Source organism: Danio rerio, chromosome 9 (genome assembly GCF_049306965.1).
Source record: "Danio rerio strain Tuebingen ecotype United States chromosome 9, GRCz12tu, whole genome shotgun sequence".
NCBI lineage: Eukaryota > Metazoa > Chordata > Actinopteri > Cypriniformes > Danionidae > Danio > Danio rerio.
In genome coordinates, this window is record NC_133184.1 from 54,164,326 (window position 1) to 54,182,034 (window position 17,709).

Genomic DNA, 17,709 nt, shown 5'->3' on the forward strand with positions numbered 1-17,709 from the left:
AGCTTCAGTGTGTAATTGGTCTTGGGCTGCAGGGGGATATGGCTGAGGCGATATTATTAAATACATAATAAAATATTCAAGTTATAAAGAATTACATCATTTTATTAAATTTTTTTTTTTAACCACAATACGTTCAGTTCTTATATGTAAAAAGGCCTAAATACACACAAGGTCATTCAAATAATTTGGTCACCCTCAACTACTGATAGCAGCAAATCTGAAGAAGTGGCTCATATGAAAGGCAACGGCCTCAAGATTACACGTATTTTACCACAATAAAATATGATCATGCCTTGATTTTGAATGATTTCATTAGGACAGTAAGGTCTGACTTTGCTTAGACTAAAGTCTTGTCACTGAACAGAAATAATGTCCAGTATAGAATATAAAGTCCTGCTGCAGTGGAGACAGAATGAATATTGTGTCTGACTCCATCATGAGCTTGGAGGACTGCATCCATACATCTCTGACATGACTCAAATCACTGATTAATAAAGTCATCTGGAATGGCAAAGAAAGTTTTCCTGCAGGACTCCCAGAGTTCATCAAGACTCTTTGGATTCATCTTCAATGCCTCCTCCTTCATCTTACCCCAGATATGCTCATGTTCATGTCTGGTGACTGGGCTGGCCAATCCTGGAGCACCTTGACCTTCTTTGCTTTCAGGAGCTTTTGATGTGAAGTATGAGGAGCGCTATCCTGCTGGAGAATTGTCCCTCTCCTGTGGTTTGTAGTGTAATGGGCAGCACAAATGTCTTGATACCTCAGGCGGTTGATGTTGTCATCCACTCTGCAGATCTCTCACACGCCCCCATACTGAATGCAACCCCAAACCATGATTTCTTCTTCACCAAACTTGACTGATTTCTGTAGGATTCTTGGGTCCATGCTGGTTCCAGTAGGTCTTCTGCAGTATTTGTGATGAATAGGATGCAGTTCAACAGATGATTCATCAGTAAAATCTACCTTCTGCCACTTTAACAAATGATCAAGTTATTATTTGTTGCTCTTACAACTGGGATTGACTTTGTCAGTGGATATCAGTCATCAGCTTCCAAAAGTGAAAAGCAATCAGTCATCTGCATCACCCTAACATTTTACAACATTCTAATTCATGTAAATAATAATGCTAATAATATTTGAATCACGCTAACAACATTCTTATTCATGTGCTAGCAACATATGCATTCATGCTAACCATGCTAATCTGACAAATCTGAGAGGACTGTCTGCTCTGCACTGCATCTATAGGTCTGATGTGGATATATTAGGGCTGTGTTTGCCTGTGGGCCGCTAAACGGTGATGTCATTGCCATGTCACATTCCCCAAGGCCACGGCTGGTACCTGCGCACGCGTTCTCATTTCTCCACCACACAATATGCTATATTTAGCCCCGTCCCGATGTGCTCCAGGGGCCTGCGGTAGATAAAACATATTTGGTTTCATGTGCTCAGTTTTATGAGGTGCTCTGTATTATTAATGCTGAGCAATAGTGCCGTTTTATGAAGGTGTTTGTGTATTAATGTGTCTGTCGGATGAAGGCTGGAGTTTTACAGCGGATCCCCAGGAGCAAACCGAGAGCATTAAAGGAAGAGTTCTCCTAAAACTGAAATCATTTATGCACCGTAATGTTATTTCAAGCCCGACTGAGTTTTATAAAAAGTACTATTATGACGGGTCTGGTTTTTGTGGCTATTTTGTAGCTTGACTACATGCTCAATAACTTTAATTCTACAGTATGTCTACGCCTTGATTGGCTACCAACAGAGAGTAGATTTGAACACATTCAAATCAAAATGGTACATACACTTATTGATAATAAAGCAGCGTCTCATTTAAAGGTGCAGTAGGTGATCTTCCACAATGCTAACAGCTTAGCGTAAATCTCTGAATCACAGTCCCTCCCCTGCCGTCTAGAGCCACGCCTCCTGAAACACGTGCACAGCACAAGAACCCTCTCTCATGTGTTAAAAGCGACTAGTGCTTGTGCGGTGACATGCAAGCCTAACTGACATGCGATTTCAGAGTGAATATTAGAGTTGCATGGTAAACAATATAGGGAGACTAGGTGGAATAGCGGTATTTACTTGTGTTTTGTTGTTAAACTAATTAAAATCTACATTATCGATGCTGTAAAAGGTTCCTTATGAAACTAAAAATAGTCTTATCAATCTTTCATCAGAAGATTTTAGTGGCTGAACAACACTTCTGTGCAGATAACTCATTTGTAACCACAACATCTAACGTTACATCAGCTTTGCATGAAGCTAAAACAGTTTTAAAACAGAATATTACTAAGAGAAATCCTTCAAACATGGAGTCATCCTTTCTCCAGCGTGCAAAACTAACTCCAATATTGTTTCGGGTTTTTAAAAGTTTTGATTGAGCAGGTTTTTACCGATTGCATGCGTGCTTTTGTAACGATTGTTGACCTCTGCGTAGTGTTGTACCGCAATCGTCACCAACTTAAAGTAATGAAACCCCCCAAAAGTGATTCTCAGTGTTTCTTTTATTCTGAGAAACAAATCAAATTACATAACATCACATGTAACAGCAATATACTGCAGGCAAAACTGAAACAATCAAAAGATGTAAAATAAACAACACTGTCACTTTATGCCGAGTTCAGACTGCATGATTTTCAAAGTAGTCGTGTTACAGATGTTTTCACACTGCATGACTATCTGGGCTAGCGTTTCATCGCTGCTTTGTTTACACTGCAAGATGGATCGGCGACAGAGACATTCACATTGCATGACTTTAATATAGAAAGAATCGCCGACAACTTCGTACAAACTACGTCTCACAGCCAAAAACACGTCGTATATCTTTTGTTATTAACTACATAATGAGAAAGAAGCCTTTAATGGGGTAGAACATGTACATGTTTGCTCACCTGGGTTTAAAGGGAATTAGCCATTTCTCCTTAACGTTGATAATAAACTAATTTCTTTCTGTATGAAACGTCAAACAGACACGGGTGCTCCTGAGTCCTGTCAAACCTCCACTAGTTTTTCCTCCATTTCGTGGGCCCAAATAAACCAAAAAAGAGCGCTTTTAACTTCTTCCCCAGCCTCCCGCTGGCCTGCAGCAGGTATACACACACACACACACACACCAGTGAATGCTGCTCTCTCATTGGCTGTAGGCGATCGCTGATGTTATCTTCAGTCAAAACTCAATTCACACGGCATGATTTGAATTGCCGACAGCTCCAGATATTCAGCACGCCAAACATCTCACAGGCATCGGCGACTCATCGGCGATTCTCTCAGATCGTGTCTTTGATCGTTTATACTGTGTGATTGTCACTCACGTGCACGAGCAGCGGTTTGCCTGTGATTTCAGGCATTTGTCGGCGATTTCTCAAAACCTGTCAGCGAGCCAAAATCGGGGCTAAAATCACGTAGTCTGAACTAGGCATTAAGTGTGGTCTTGCGTCATTCCCTAATACAATGCTATGATATCAACAAGCGGTTTTTACTATGAGAAACACAAAACTCAATAATGTTGCATTTCTTAATACATATTCGCTGTTTAAATCTATCAGAAGCATTATACATTTGTTGACAACTTAATCACTCTTTTATATCCAAAAATAATCATGTTATACACTTTAATCATTATATTTTCACTCCAGTGTTCGGACACGCTTACCAGTAGCAGCATCAGCCATCGTCTGCTGAACTACAGTAGCTGCGCCAGGACATCTTAAAGAAAAACGCCTGCATTTTCTTAACTACTAGGGGGCACCAAAGCATCAATCATGCATACTCTTAATTTCATGTCATTCATCACAATGAATCTCTATTACCACTGTTACACTCTCTCTCGTGAACGCGTGGTGGTCGGCGGAGCTGCGTATAAAACGGCAGCGCAGTTGTTCAAATCTGCATTTGCTGACACACAGATTGGGCTAATTAACTGAATTATGGGAGATGTCGGTCCGATTCTATATAATTGGATGAACATTTTTTAGTTTTATACTATATATATAAATATAGCTGCAAGCAGCAATTAAGGGGTCAAGCACTTTTGGCCAAAATGTGGCACTGCTTCAGAAGTTTGAGTACTTTCAGGGCATGGGGTTGAAGATGCATACCATGTTTTGTAATGATTTGTGAATGTGTTGGTAAAATATAGCATTTTTAGCCAAAAATCGAAATGGGCGACGCCCAAAGGGCTGACCTGTGAAAATCAGACATCATTCGACTCGCTGTGCTCTGCCGGATGTAATGAGACCAGTTTTACAAGTTTCGGACGAAAGGTTGAGACGTTATAAGCCAAAAAGCAAGTTTTTGTATCTCCTGACCACTAAGGGGCAGTGCGCCGAAACTCTGCATATAACCTCAGACCCTAGTTGTCAAAACACACCAAGATTGGTGTGAATCGGTGAATACAGAGATATCGTCTCAAGTCCATTTTCGCAAGTCCTACATTAAATTTATTCGCAAGTTAAACGAAAACGGTTGGTCAAATCAACTTGAATTCCATAACTTTTGGTTGGCATGGTCTGTAGATCATGTGATTCAATTTTGGTGAAAATTGGAGAAACGGCCTAGGACGAGTTCGGTCAAATAGGTTTTTCAAAAAATTTAAAATAGCGCGAAAAAATTCAAGACGGAAAATAACGTCATAGGGTGCGTTTGAATCGGACTGAGATAGAAAAAAGAATTTTGATTGTAGCCCATTCGGTTCAAAAGATATCATGATAAACACGTGAGAGTTTGGTCAAGTGGTGGCGCTAGAGAGTTTGATTTTGAGACTTCATATTTGGGCTGATTAATGTTAATACTGTCCTCTATCATTGTGCCAAATTATACAACTTTCCCGCATACGCCTATATGGGCTGCCATTCATATCTGGCGGAAAAAACGAAAAAAGAAGAAGAAAAAGGAAGAATAATAATAATAATAGGAACGCCTACGCACCTACGGTGTTTGGCCCCTAAATACATTTAGATCTTTTACTTTAATCATGACTATTAGACTGTGAAGAGACTTTTAACCAGCACAACAACAAATGTTTCTGAAGACAATCACCTACTGCACCTTTAATGTACTTTTATCAAGGATAAACAAGCAATGTTGTATTAATCTAGGCAAAGTCATATAGATGTTACATTATGCCATTTTGAAACAATGCATGATCTAGGGTTGGGCGATGTCGACCAATTTGGCATCGTGCGATGTGTAATGTAAAACATGGCGATGGACGATGACACCGTCATCATGTGAAAACTGGGGTGGAGGGGTGGGGGGTTGTCTGAAGAGCGAGGAGGGATCCGAGGGTGAGAAGGGTGCGCGACTTATTTGAGGTCCCGGAGGGAAACGCGCGATTTCTGAGAGATTATCACTCGTTTGTGGGTATTATGAGTCCCACAAATGCATAGAAACTCCCGGAACTTCCGGGAGACTTGGAATGTCTGAATATCACGTTTAATTACTATAGTAATGAACTCTCCGATATGCACTGCTCTCTGCCTGGAGCTCATGACTTTTTTTTTTTTTTTTTATTAAAGAATGCAAATATACAACCACAATCAGGAGATCGATAACAGAGACATACGAAGGAGAAAAATACAAATTACATTAGCTGCAGAAAGAAAAGAGAAAGATTAACAAAACAAACGAAGGGGTAAGTAAATAACAATTGTATAAAAGTGTATGAAATTAAATTAAGAGCATTAGGAAAGCTCCTAGTCTACCTCAAATCAGAGTCAGTAGACAACAGTTCTTCATATAGAAACAGGAATCTGACACATTTTTTGTTTTTACATATACGGAAAGATTTGAGCAGTGAGTCAACTTCAATCAGAAAATGTCGAAAAGTAGGAACTGAAGCCATGCATTTTTGCTTATGTATAAAAAATTTTCCAGACAAGATAAAAAAGTTGAAGATAAATTCTTTAGATTTATGTGAAGACTCTAAGCAATAATAAATCATTTCTTTTAAACTAAAAGATTGTGCAAAGGTAGGAGGGGAGTTTAAATAATGATAGAGGTCAGACCAAAATATCTGAACAAATTCACACGTACAAAAAAAATGTATTAAAGTTTCATCATCCCTACCACAAAATGTACAACTACTCGGAATATCAACATATTGAGGAGAGCATGACAGCATGTGTCTGTGTGTGAGTGTGTGTGTGTGGTCATGTGATGTGCGTTTTCAGCGGACGAAGGGCTGTTCAGAAATGCTAGGTAAAACGGTGTGGATGTGGATCATTTTAGATCTAAAATGCCATTTTAATACTAAGACGTATTAGTGTAAATACAGCCTGAGTGTGTATTTTTCGCTAGTGGGTTTGCGACGGGGGCAGGGCGATGGATCGCGATGCAGGCTCAGCATCGTGTTGTCTATTGGCCATCGGCGATGGTATCGTCTATCGAGTATCAGCCCAACCCCAGTACGATCATAGGTCTTTTAAACATTCTGGAGTATTTTTTGAAATAAGCTGCATATGGTTATTAAAAGCAGGAATGTGTAGTGTAGGAACGTCCAGGTGTGTTTTTTACATGGCTGTTCAGAGTGAAGATGGCTCATGGGTTTGAGTTGTTTAGATTATGGTGCAGTAATGTGTAGTCTCAGTCTCAGAAAACACCTCAGACCACCCGCAATCCCATCACAGACGCCCTGCACACTAAACTACAGCATTCCTAAAAAACACACAAAATGCAGTGAGATATGGTGTGTATGCAGGATGAAGCTAAGCTGTGATCACCTTTTGTTCCCTATATTGTGATGTACATCTGAGGAAAACGGCTTCTTGGATGAGAAAAAAGAATGTGGCAGAGGACTTTTGATATTTGGGAGTTTGCAGTCTGTTGTCCCATATTTGAACCGAGAAACACAAGCAATAGTAACATTAGCAGCCCTGCACAATGTGCTTGTAGATGTGTTAAACGTGACACCATTTCTATACAAGAGCATTTAACTCAGTATACTGAAATAATACATATTTTTTGTTTAATTTTGTCGTAAATTTTGGATTGTATATATAATACACTCACTGGCCACTTTATTAGGTACACTTGTCCAACTGCAGGTTAATGCAAATTTCTAATCAGCCAATTACATGGCAGCAACTCAATGCATTTAGGCGTGTAGACGTGGTCAAGACGATCTGCTGCAGATCAAACCGAGCATCCGAATGGGGAAGAAAGGGGATTTAAGTGACTTTGAACATGGCATGGTTGTTGGTGTCAGACAGGCTAGTCTGAGTATTTCAGAAACTGCTGATCTACTGGTATTTTCATGCACAACTATCTCTAGGGTTTACAAAGAATGGTCCGAAAAAGAGAAAATATCCAGTGAGCGGCAGTTCTGTGGGCGCAAATGCCTTATTGATGCCAGAGGTCAGAGGAGATGACCAGACTGGTTCCAGCTGACAGAAAGGCTACCATCATTGGCATCATGGATGTGCAGCCGACAATTCTGCAGCAACTGTGTGATGCTATCATGTCAATATGGAGCAATATCTCTGAGGAACATTTCCAGTACCTTGTTGAATCTATGCCACAAAGGATTAAGGCAGTTTTGAAGGTGAAGTAAGGTGTACCTAATAAAGTGGCCGGTGAGTGTATATTTAACACTATACTAAAATTATTAGCATTATTAGTTTATTAGTAGTATAATAATTGTAATACTAATATAATAATTATAACTAATAATTATTTCAAAATCAAGTTCCACATGATTTTTATGTTGACTTCATTTCTCCTATTAAAATAACTAGATTTGTTTTGTCCGCTTAAACTTGACACCTAATCTACTTTAATCAAATATTAGTGCATTCGCTTGATTTGTGTTTTTTACTCCAGTCAATGTAAGCTATTCTGAACGCTAAATGGATATTAAATTAATCCTTCATTTAATATTTTTTTATATTTTTGCAGGATTGATATATCTTTTTAACTAAGCCCATAAAAAAGTCAACTTAGATTTTTTATTCTGGTGAACTATTTTTTATAATTGCTGTTTTTACAGATGTCTTCTTGTCGAGTGTTCAAGATCACAGCCCTGCTAACACAACCTTAAATTAACTTCTCCATTCACCGGCATATTTGGCCAAAACAAAATTAGCAGAAATGATTTAATTGAAATAGCAACATTCTCAGATTTGTTAATGCACTATGTGAGATAATAATGGATGGCAGGATCATGAATTAATAACTACACGACACGCAGGTGAATGTTCAGAATAGATACAGTGCATTTTCTATGCCATTGTACACATAAATACAGTACCAAACTCTTTGAATAAGTAGTGATCATCTTAACTTTAAGGGAATTACATGTCATATGCAAAATAAAAAAATTGAATAATATTAGTGGGAGATGCATTGGCTCAACATCATGCACTGATGACATAATCTGAGAAAAACTGATTTTAAAGTCATGAATGGCAATGGTTTCAGGCAATTGGCAGACAATAAATCACTGCTTTGAATCTGCTTTGAAAGTCAATAAGTTTATTTATGTTGCTATAGTAACTATAAACTATTATATTGTATGGTATAATAACATCAGACGTTATTTTTGGGTCAGGACTTACTAATTTAACTATTAAACTTCTTCAAAGGAACACAGCACTTTTTTTGGGGGGGGGGGGGGGGGGTGGTAGGCTCATTTTACAAAACTTTTTATTATGAGATGCTAATGGTCTAATCCGATTCAATGATTTATGCTAAGCTAAGCTAAAAGTGTTCCCATCAAACCAGGAGATCGGCTAAATGGATTCGCAAATGGTTAAAAAAAAGAGAATTTTCAAACAGTTCTAAAACACACTGTAAAAATATCAGTAAATTTGCAGTTTTCATACTTTGAGATTTATGTTTTATTTTACATTTTTTCTGATTTATTTGTGTTTTGAACTGCATTATGGGACTTAGATCTCTTCTCCAACAACTTCTAACCTTAAAAAGTTAGACTTTTATTGACATTTTTAATAGTTTAAAGTGAGTTATTGTCTGGGTTGGTGTTGTGTATTACACAACAAAGACCTTAAAATAAACTGCCAGTACATTTTCTCTTATTTTACAGACTTACACTCACCGGCCACTTTATTAGGTACACCTGCCTAACTGCTTGTTAACGCAAATTTCCAATCAGCCGATTATATTGCAGCAACTCAATGCATTTAGGCATGTAAACATGGTCAAGACCATGCAGTTCAAACCGAGCATCAGAAAGGTAAGAAAGAGGATTTAAGTGGCTTTGAATGTGGGTGGCATGGCTGTTGGTGCCAGACGGGCTGGTCTGAGTATTTCAGAAACTGCTGATCTACTGGGATTTTCATGCACAAGCAGAATTTGGCATTAACAACATGAAAGCATGGACCCATCCTGCCTTGTATCAACTGTTCAGGCTGGTGGTGGTGGTGTAATGGTGTGGGGAGATTTTCTTGACACCCTTTGGGCTCATTAGTACCAATTGAGCATTGTGTCAACAACACAGCCTACCTGAGTATTGTTGCTGACCATGTCCATCCCTTTATGAACACAGTGTCCCCATCTTCTGATGTCTACTTCCAGCAGGATAACGCGCCATGTCATAAAGCGTGAATCATCTCAGACTGGTGTCTTGAACATGACAATGAGTTCACTGTACTCAAATGGCCTACACAGTCAGCAGATCTCAATCCAACAGAACATTTGAGACGTAATGAAACTGGAGACTCACATCACTGCCTTATACTATCATGTCAATATGGAGCAAAATCTCAGAGGAATATTTCCAGTACCCTGTTGAATCTATGCCACGAAGGATTAAGGCAGTTCTGAAGGCAAAGGAGGATCCAACCCGGTACTAGTAAAGTGTACCTAATAAAGTGGCCAGAGAGCGAATTTCTCTAGATATTATTTATTATACATTATATTATTTCAAACTACTAAAATATCAATCATATTTACTTTGTTAAACTGTAGAGTTGAATTTTCAGCATCACAGGTTGACAGAGCAGAGATCAACATCCCATAATGCAATTCACAATCATAAATAAACAGAGAACACTTGTGAATCACAAAATACAGAAACTGTTCATTACCAGATATTTTTCCAGTGCACCGAGCGCTTCAAAACCACCAAACGTCTGTAGCTCTTACCAAAATCTGACATCATCTAGAGCCTGGTGTCAGATATTTAAAGAAAATGAGCACGGTGTTCCTGCGGGATCGCAGTTTCAATGATAATGTTATTTTAAAGCATCCCATAAAGCCTCAGGGGTCAAAGCTGGAGATCTCCAGAGGCAATCGCGACTCTGTAAACAGCATTTATGTCCTTCACTGGGTTTTTCTGATGGTGTACCTTCTCAAAGTGAATTCTCCACTCAGATGCGTTTAGATGTGAGAGCGGACCACACAAGAGACACTTTTACTGAGATCAAATTCATTTTCCACAAGGGTAAGAGCCAATCAAAGAGAGACGAACTTTCAGAGCAGGACAAGAACACAAGCCAAGGTCAAGACAACCTGTGTGTGTGTGAGAGTGTGTGTGTGTGTGTGTGTGTGTGTGTGTGTGTGTGTGTGTGTGTGTGTGTGTGAGATCAAACGCACATAACCTCATATGAAAAACTGATTAGCGTTCACAAACATAAACAAGAGGAGCGGATGCTACGCCGATATTATACTTAGAAAAGAAAACAGGAAACAGAAGAGACAGAAAAGCAGAGAGAAAGAATGTAGATGAAAAAACATGGAGACTGATGGAAATAACAAATGTAGAGAGACAAACCGACAGAAAAAATGATGACAGACAGGATGCAGACACACGAAACAGAAAGAGAGACAGACTGAATGACAGACTGAATAGGACAAATGAAGACACACAGACGAAAAGACAAATAAAAAGATAAACAGACAGGAAAACAGACAGATGGACGGACAAAGAGAGAGATGAAAAGATAGACGAGTATGAAAAGTGAGACAGAAAAGACAGAAAACCAGATAAAAGAAAAGAAAGACACACAGGCAGACAGAGAACAGAAAGATACAGAAGAAAATATCAACGGACAGGGAGACAGACAGAGTGATGGACAGGTGGACGGACAGAGACAGACAGATGAAAAGACAGACAGATAGACAGACAGACAGACAGAGAGACAGACAGAATGACAGAGAGACAGAATGAAAGACAGACAGACAGACAGACAGACAGACAGAATGACAGACAGAATGACAGAGAGACATAATTAAAGACAGAATGACAGACAGACAGACAGACAGACAGAATGACAGACAGAATGACAGAGAGACATAATTAAAGACAGAATGACAGACAGACAGACAGAATGATAGACAGACAGAATGAAAGACAGACAGAATGAAAGACAGACAGAATGACAGACAGACAGACAGACAGACAGACAGACAGACAGAATGAAAGACAGAATGACAGACAGACAGACAGAATGGCAGACAGACAGACAGAATGGCAGACAGACAGACAGACAGACAAACAGAATGACAGAATGACAGATAGACAGAATGAAAGACAGAATGACAGACAGACAGACAGACAGACAGAATGGCAGACAGACAGACAGACAGAATGGCAGACAGACAGACAGACAGACAGAATGGCAGACAGACAGACAGACGGACAGAATGGCAGACAGACAGAATGATAGACAAACAGACAGACAGACAGACAGACAGAATGGCAGACAGACAGACAGACAGAATGGCAGACAGACAGACAGACAGACAGAATGGCAGACAGACAGAATGAAAGAGACAGACAGACAGAATGAAAGACAGAATGACAGACAGACAGACAGACAGAATGGCAGACAGACAGAATGAAAGACAGAATGACAGACAGACAGACAGAATGGCAGACAGACAGAATGAGAGACAGACAGACAGACAGAATGAAAGACAGAATGACAGACAGACAGACAGAATGACAGACAGACAAAATGAAAGACAGAATGACACACTGACAGACAGAATGACAGACAGACAGACAGACAGAATGAAAGACAGAATGACAGACAGAATGACAGACAGACAGAATGGCAGACAGACAGACTGACAGACAGAATGACACACTGACAGACAGAATGACAGACAGACAGACAGACAGACTGACAGACAGAATGACAGACTGACAGACAGAATGGCAGACTGACAGACAGACAGAATGGCAGACAGAAAGACAGACAGACAGAATGACAGACTGACAGACAGACAGACAAACAAAATGAAAGACAGAATGACAGACAGACAGACAGACAGACAGACAGACAGAGGCAGGGACGAAGAGATGGACAGAGACAGACAGACAGTAGATTAAAAAAAAATAGAGACCAGCAGAAACAGACATTTGTGGCATTGAAACAAACACTTTATCTATTTTCGTTGTTTAGATATAACGAAGATATTTTGGGAGTTGGGACGTCATTCTCCACCCCAGGTAGTCTAAATCACACAAAACTGGTGTCATTTGTTTGTGCTGGACTTGTGCTGGTTTGTGCCGTTAAAATAAACACTGTATCTATTTTTATTGTTTTTATTGTTTGATATTGTCTTATCAAAATATTTCAGAAGTCGTGACGTCACTCTCCACCCCATTATTTCCTCTAAATCGCACAAAACTGGTGTCATTCGTTTGTGCTTGATTTGTGCTGGTTTGTGCCATTGAAATGAACATCAGATATTTATAAATATAATTTTTTTTGTTGTTGTTTTTAATTTTCTGTTTTTCTTTATTTTTTATTTTGTTTTGTTTTAGTTTAGTTTTTTATTTTAGTTTTTTTTTTTTTTTTTTTTTTTTTTTTTTTTTTTTTTTTTTTTTAGTTTTTTTATTTTTGTTTTAGGTAAATTTTTTATTTATGTTTATTTTTGTTTTGTAAATAGATAGTGACATTCTGTGCGTCTACATTTCCAGGTGTATTACTGACATTAACCAACAGTTTGATATCAAAGCATCTTTAAATTAATTTACTAAATCAAGAATCTGCAACAAGAAACAAAATATGTCAATCTAGTCGCCTGTAATACCACAAAAAAAAATAAAAAGAAAAGCTGCAGAGAAAAGCCAATCCGAAGTGTTTGACTGGCTCTCAGCATCAGTTTTCAGTGTGATCTGCACTCTTCAGCTGACGAGGAAACAAGTGTGTGTTAATAAATAAACACCTACTACACACTTTGATTCCGAAAGCTGAAAGTCTGGCAGCAGGACAGCATAATTATGAAGTACACACACACTGCGGCTAATTATACATTATTAACGCTATTAGCGGAGCACGTTGACTAATTCCACATGGCACGATTTGCTTTCCTCCCTGAGTTTTGCTGGATGAGGCGTGAGAGCAGGTATTTACAGATTCGGGAATGTTTTGGGAATGCCGAGAGCTGTTTCTTGTGTCCTGCTGTTAGGAAATGCAGACGTATCCGTTTATACAGTCGCAGATACAGAGACCTGCGGGATGTAGATCTACCACAGATGCTGCATGATGCCCTGGGAAATCACTAAAGAATTAACGAGTTCGGAAATCATCATCTTTTATGAACAGCAAAACAATTAAAGTGAAAAACGAAAGCAAAAGGAGTAAAGCTAGTAAGTGTTTTCTATTTATTAGAAGACAGATGTGGATATGGAGTTAACTAAATTATTTATTTTATTTTTATTTTCAATTTATTTTTATTTTATTTTATTTTAAATGTAATATTTAGGGAGTGACGTTTTTTTATTAATTTTTAATACATTTATAATTCGGTCTAACAACAATTAAATAACACATTTTATAATAATTAATAACTCCTATAACAATAACCGCTAAAATAAAAATATGAAAATAAAATGTATTTTAGAAGAATTAATTTTGTTATTATCTATAATTAATTTATAAACTGGTTAACTGGTTATATTAATGGACAACATAAATTAAATTAAATTGTTTGATTAATAATTATTATGATTATATTTAAATTTAATCTTTAACTATAACTATTACAAAAATGTAAACGTTAAATTTGTACAAATGCAAACGTACGTATTTTCATGTAAAATTATGGGGGAAATAAAGAATAAGTAATTTATAAATGCCTCCAATGGGAAAAAAACAATATTACATAATTGTTTAAGTTTATATTTATTAATAAAACACAAAAAAATGAAAATGCTGAACACTACATTAAAATATTAGAGCAATTTTTGTTGTTCATCCTAGAAGAAAACATTTCTGGTTCATGTTTTTAGCTGTAATGCACCAAAATAGAGAGAGTCAGTCTAAACAATATGTATAGCGCAAATGCAGAGAATACAGTCATGGGAAAAGCGCTGACAACATGATTCTGATCAAAATCAATGATGTTCTAGTGTCTAATCTAATGAACACCGTCATCTCAACGGGACTGGAGGACGATGTTAAACTGAGCCGCAGGGAATGTGTGGAGATGCTAAATATAAACTCTCTCAGGGTTAAAATAACATGTGACTGACCCCCATGTACACACTGCTGACCCTTATAGGTGTGTGTGTGTAGTATGAGTTTGTGTGTGTGTGTGTGTATATATATATATATATATATATATATATATATATATATATATATATATAGATAGATAGATAGATAGATAGATAGATAGATAGATAGATAGATAGATAGATAGATAGATAGATAGATAGATAGATAGATAGATAGATAGATAGATAGATAGATAGATAGATAGATAGATAGATAGATAGATAGGTGTGTGTGCGTGCGTGCGTGCGTGCGTGCATGCGTGCGTGCGTGTGTGTGATTAAATAACTTATTTATGAATTTTTTATATATTTATCTTTTAGTTTTTAATAAATAATCAAGATGAGTCTTCAGCTCACTACAACAAACTAACATAAATAAATGTTTTAAACAAATAGTCAAAATATGAACTATAAAACACATCAATAACTAATAAACTAAAACTTTAAAAAGACATGGGCAAGTTTATATATAAAAAAATAAATAAATCACAATATTACCAAAGTATCATTCTAAACCAATACAATAGAATGCATAAATAAATAAATAAATAAATAAACACATAAATAAATAAATAAATAAATAAATAAATAAATAAATAAACACATAAATAAATAAATAAATAAATGCATAAATAAATAAATGCATAAATACATTAATTAATTAATGCTTAAATAAATGCATCTAATAAATAAATGAATACATAAATGCATAAACAAATGTAAAAATAAACGCAAAACTAAATGCATAAATAAACAAATGCAAAAATAAATGAATAAATATTAATATCTTTATCTTGTAATCTTTAATAAATAATCCAATCCTACGATGTGACTATTATGGATACACACATTACGATATCAATGCTCAAACAATAAATTGTGCAGCCCTAGAGAGAACTTTACCCTAAACTAAAGTGAATGACAGATATGAGATCAGCGCACTACAATTTACAGAATGGTTTTATGTATATCACGCAAATTGTGGTTTCTTTGTCCATGACCCCTTTGATAACTCCACAGTATGCTCCATCAGCTGTGTGTGTGTGTGTGTGAGAGGCCTGCAGTGATGACATCATGGGATACAGTGGTGCCACAGACAGACAGCTGGCACTCCACTGGCGCCGCCCTGATTACAGCTGCTTGAGGAGCTCTGCTGTCTCACACTCTCAATGACCAGCACAATCCTCAGACCAGTGATGTGAAGATCAATACACACACACACACACACACACACACACACAATCTCTAAACCCAGCACGTGTTTTCACTCACCAGCAGTAGCAGAATCAGGCACCTTCTTCAGCGACGCCGCACACACATCTCCAGGAATACGAGGACTCTCCACATATTTGGGCTTTCTAACCAATCCTTCAGAACAGAGAGAGATAGAAACATCATCAAGAAGGCTCTCCAATGGCAGATCTCAGAGAAAACAGCGTCTGAATGATGCGAGCGTAAAGAGTGGACAGACTCAAGCTGCTGGTGTCAGCTGCAGTAACACTCTCTCGCAGATCTGGGAATGTAAACTAGAGGCGGAAACAGCACAGTTTAACTTTCAGATCCGTCTCTGATACTGAGAGTGTTTCTGAATACACATCTGCCCCTACATACAGTACATTCCCAATGCATACATTTATTAAGAAAACAGCCAGTGCTTTTTCTGCAAATGCCTCGCTTTTGTTTTTAAAGGCACAGAACTATGCTTGGAATTGATTTTATACACTGATAAAAGTCCGCTTACTGAAGGGGGGAAGATGGGAAATTACACTATGTTCAAAAGTTTGGGGTCGACAAGTTTAAACTATTTATAAGCATACAGTAAAGATATGGCAAAATAATGATTTCAATTTATAATATTTTCTTTTTCATTTATTTCTGTGCTGCAAAGCTGAATTTTCTGCTTCATCACTCTAGTCTTCAGTGTCATCCTAATATTAATTGATGCTAAAAACTTCTTAGAGATGTAAATAAAAACAATTAAATTAAATAAATAAAAACAGATAATGACATAAAATTACACATACAAACAAATATAAAACTATTGGAAAAAGAAGTTTAAAAACAAAAACAAAAAAAATGTAAAACAAAAACGAAAATAAAAACTAAGCAAATAAAAAACCTACAACGAAAATAAAAAACAAAAGAGAATAAAAGAACTAAACAAAAACCAAACAAAAACCAAATAAAACTAAAAATAAAAAAACAAATAAAACTAAACAAACAAAAATAAAAAACTAAACAAACAACAAAACAACAAATCAAGAAAAAAATAAAAAAACAAATAAATAAACTGAAAAAAACTAAACTAAAACAAAATTAAAACTTAACTAAAACAATAGACAAAAATAATAATAATAATAATAATAAATAAAATAAATAAACAAAGCAAAAAACTAAAATAAAAAACTAAACTTAAAAGACGAAACAAAAATAAAAATAAAAAAACTAAACAAACTAAAAAACTTAAAAGCAAAGAAAAACAAAAAACTAAAATTAAAAAAAAACAAACTAAAAAGCAAAAAATAAACGTAAAAGAAAAAGAAAAAAAAACAAAACTTAAAAAACAAAAATTAAAAGCTAAACTAAAACTAAACTAAAAACAAAACAAAAACAAAAACTTTTACCATGTATCACAGAAGATAAAACATTTGAATAAAAATCAATATGAATAAAATAATAAAACAAGTAAAGATAAGAAAATACAGTAAACTTAAGATAAGTTAACATGATAAGTTAAGATCAGGTAAGAAAATGTTTTAACTTGCTAAACTGTAACTAAACCAAAGCTAAAGCAAAAAAACGTTGAACAGTTGTGTAAACGTTTATACACAATAACATATAAAAAACTAAATAAATAACAATATTAATATTAACAATTATTATGTACAGTAGTGTATGAGTCTAAAATACTGCATAAAACAGCCTCATATTTGATATGAACAGCAATACTCTTCACATCTGACACGACAAGCTTGTGCCATCCTAAAGAGGCAGAATATTCGCAGTTGAGCAAATAAAAGACAGCATCTCCAGCCTAGTAAAGCCTGTAGATTTAAAGCACGTTCCTCTGTTTATGATGGAGGACCTGCAGAGATCAAAGACCTGGAGGCCCCAGTCAGATCTGACCAAATAAGCTCATGGAGGAAACAGTGTGTATACATCCAGCAGAGCTCCACACCTGCTGAACTTTGACCTCGAACTGGTGTTTATATGAGCTCAACATCCTCAAGTCATCA

General features: G+C 36.6%; 1 protein-coding gene across 3 annotated transcripts in view; it reads right to left on the minus strand.

Moving 5' to 3' along the window:
- Positions 1–17,709, minus strand: part of tanc1b (tetratricopeptide repeat, ankyrin repeat and coiled-coil containing 1b) — a 317,932-nt gene that overhangs the window by 161,829 nt on the left and 138,394 nt on the right. For all 3 annotated transcript variants that reach the window (XR_012385665.1, XM_068223687.2, XM_021479050.3), the window contains exon 4: positions 15,746–15,841. Coding sequence is in view for 2 of the 3 variants with exons in the window: in XM_068223687.2 (XP_068079788.2) it covers positions 15,746–15,841 (96 nt within the window). In the remaining variant the exon portion in view is untranslated. The remainder of the gene's footprint in view (positions 1–15,745; positions 15,842–17,709) is intronic.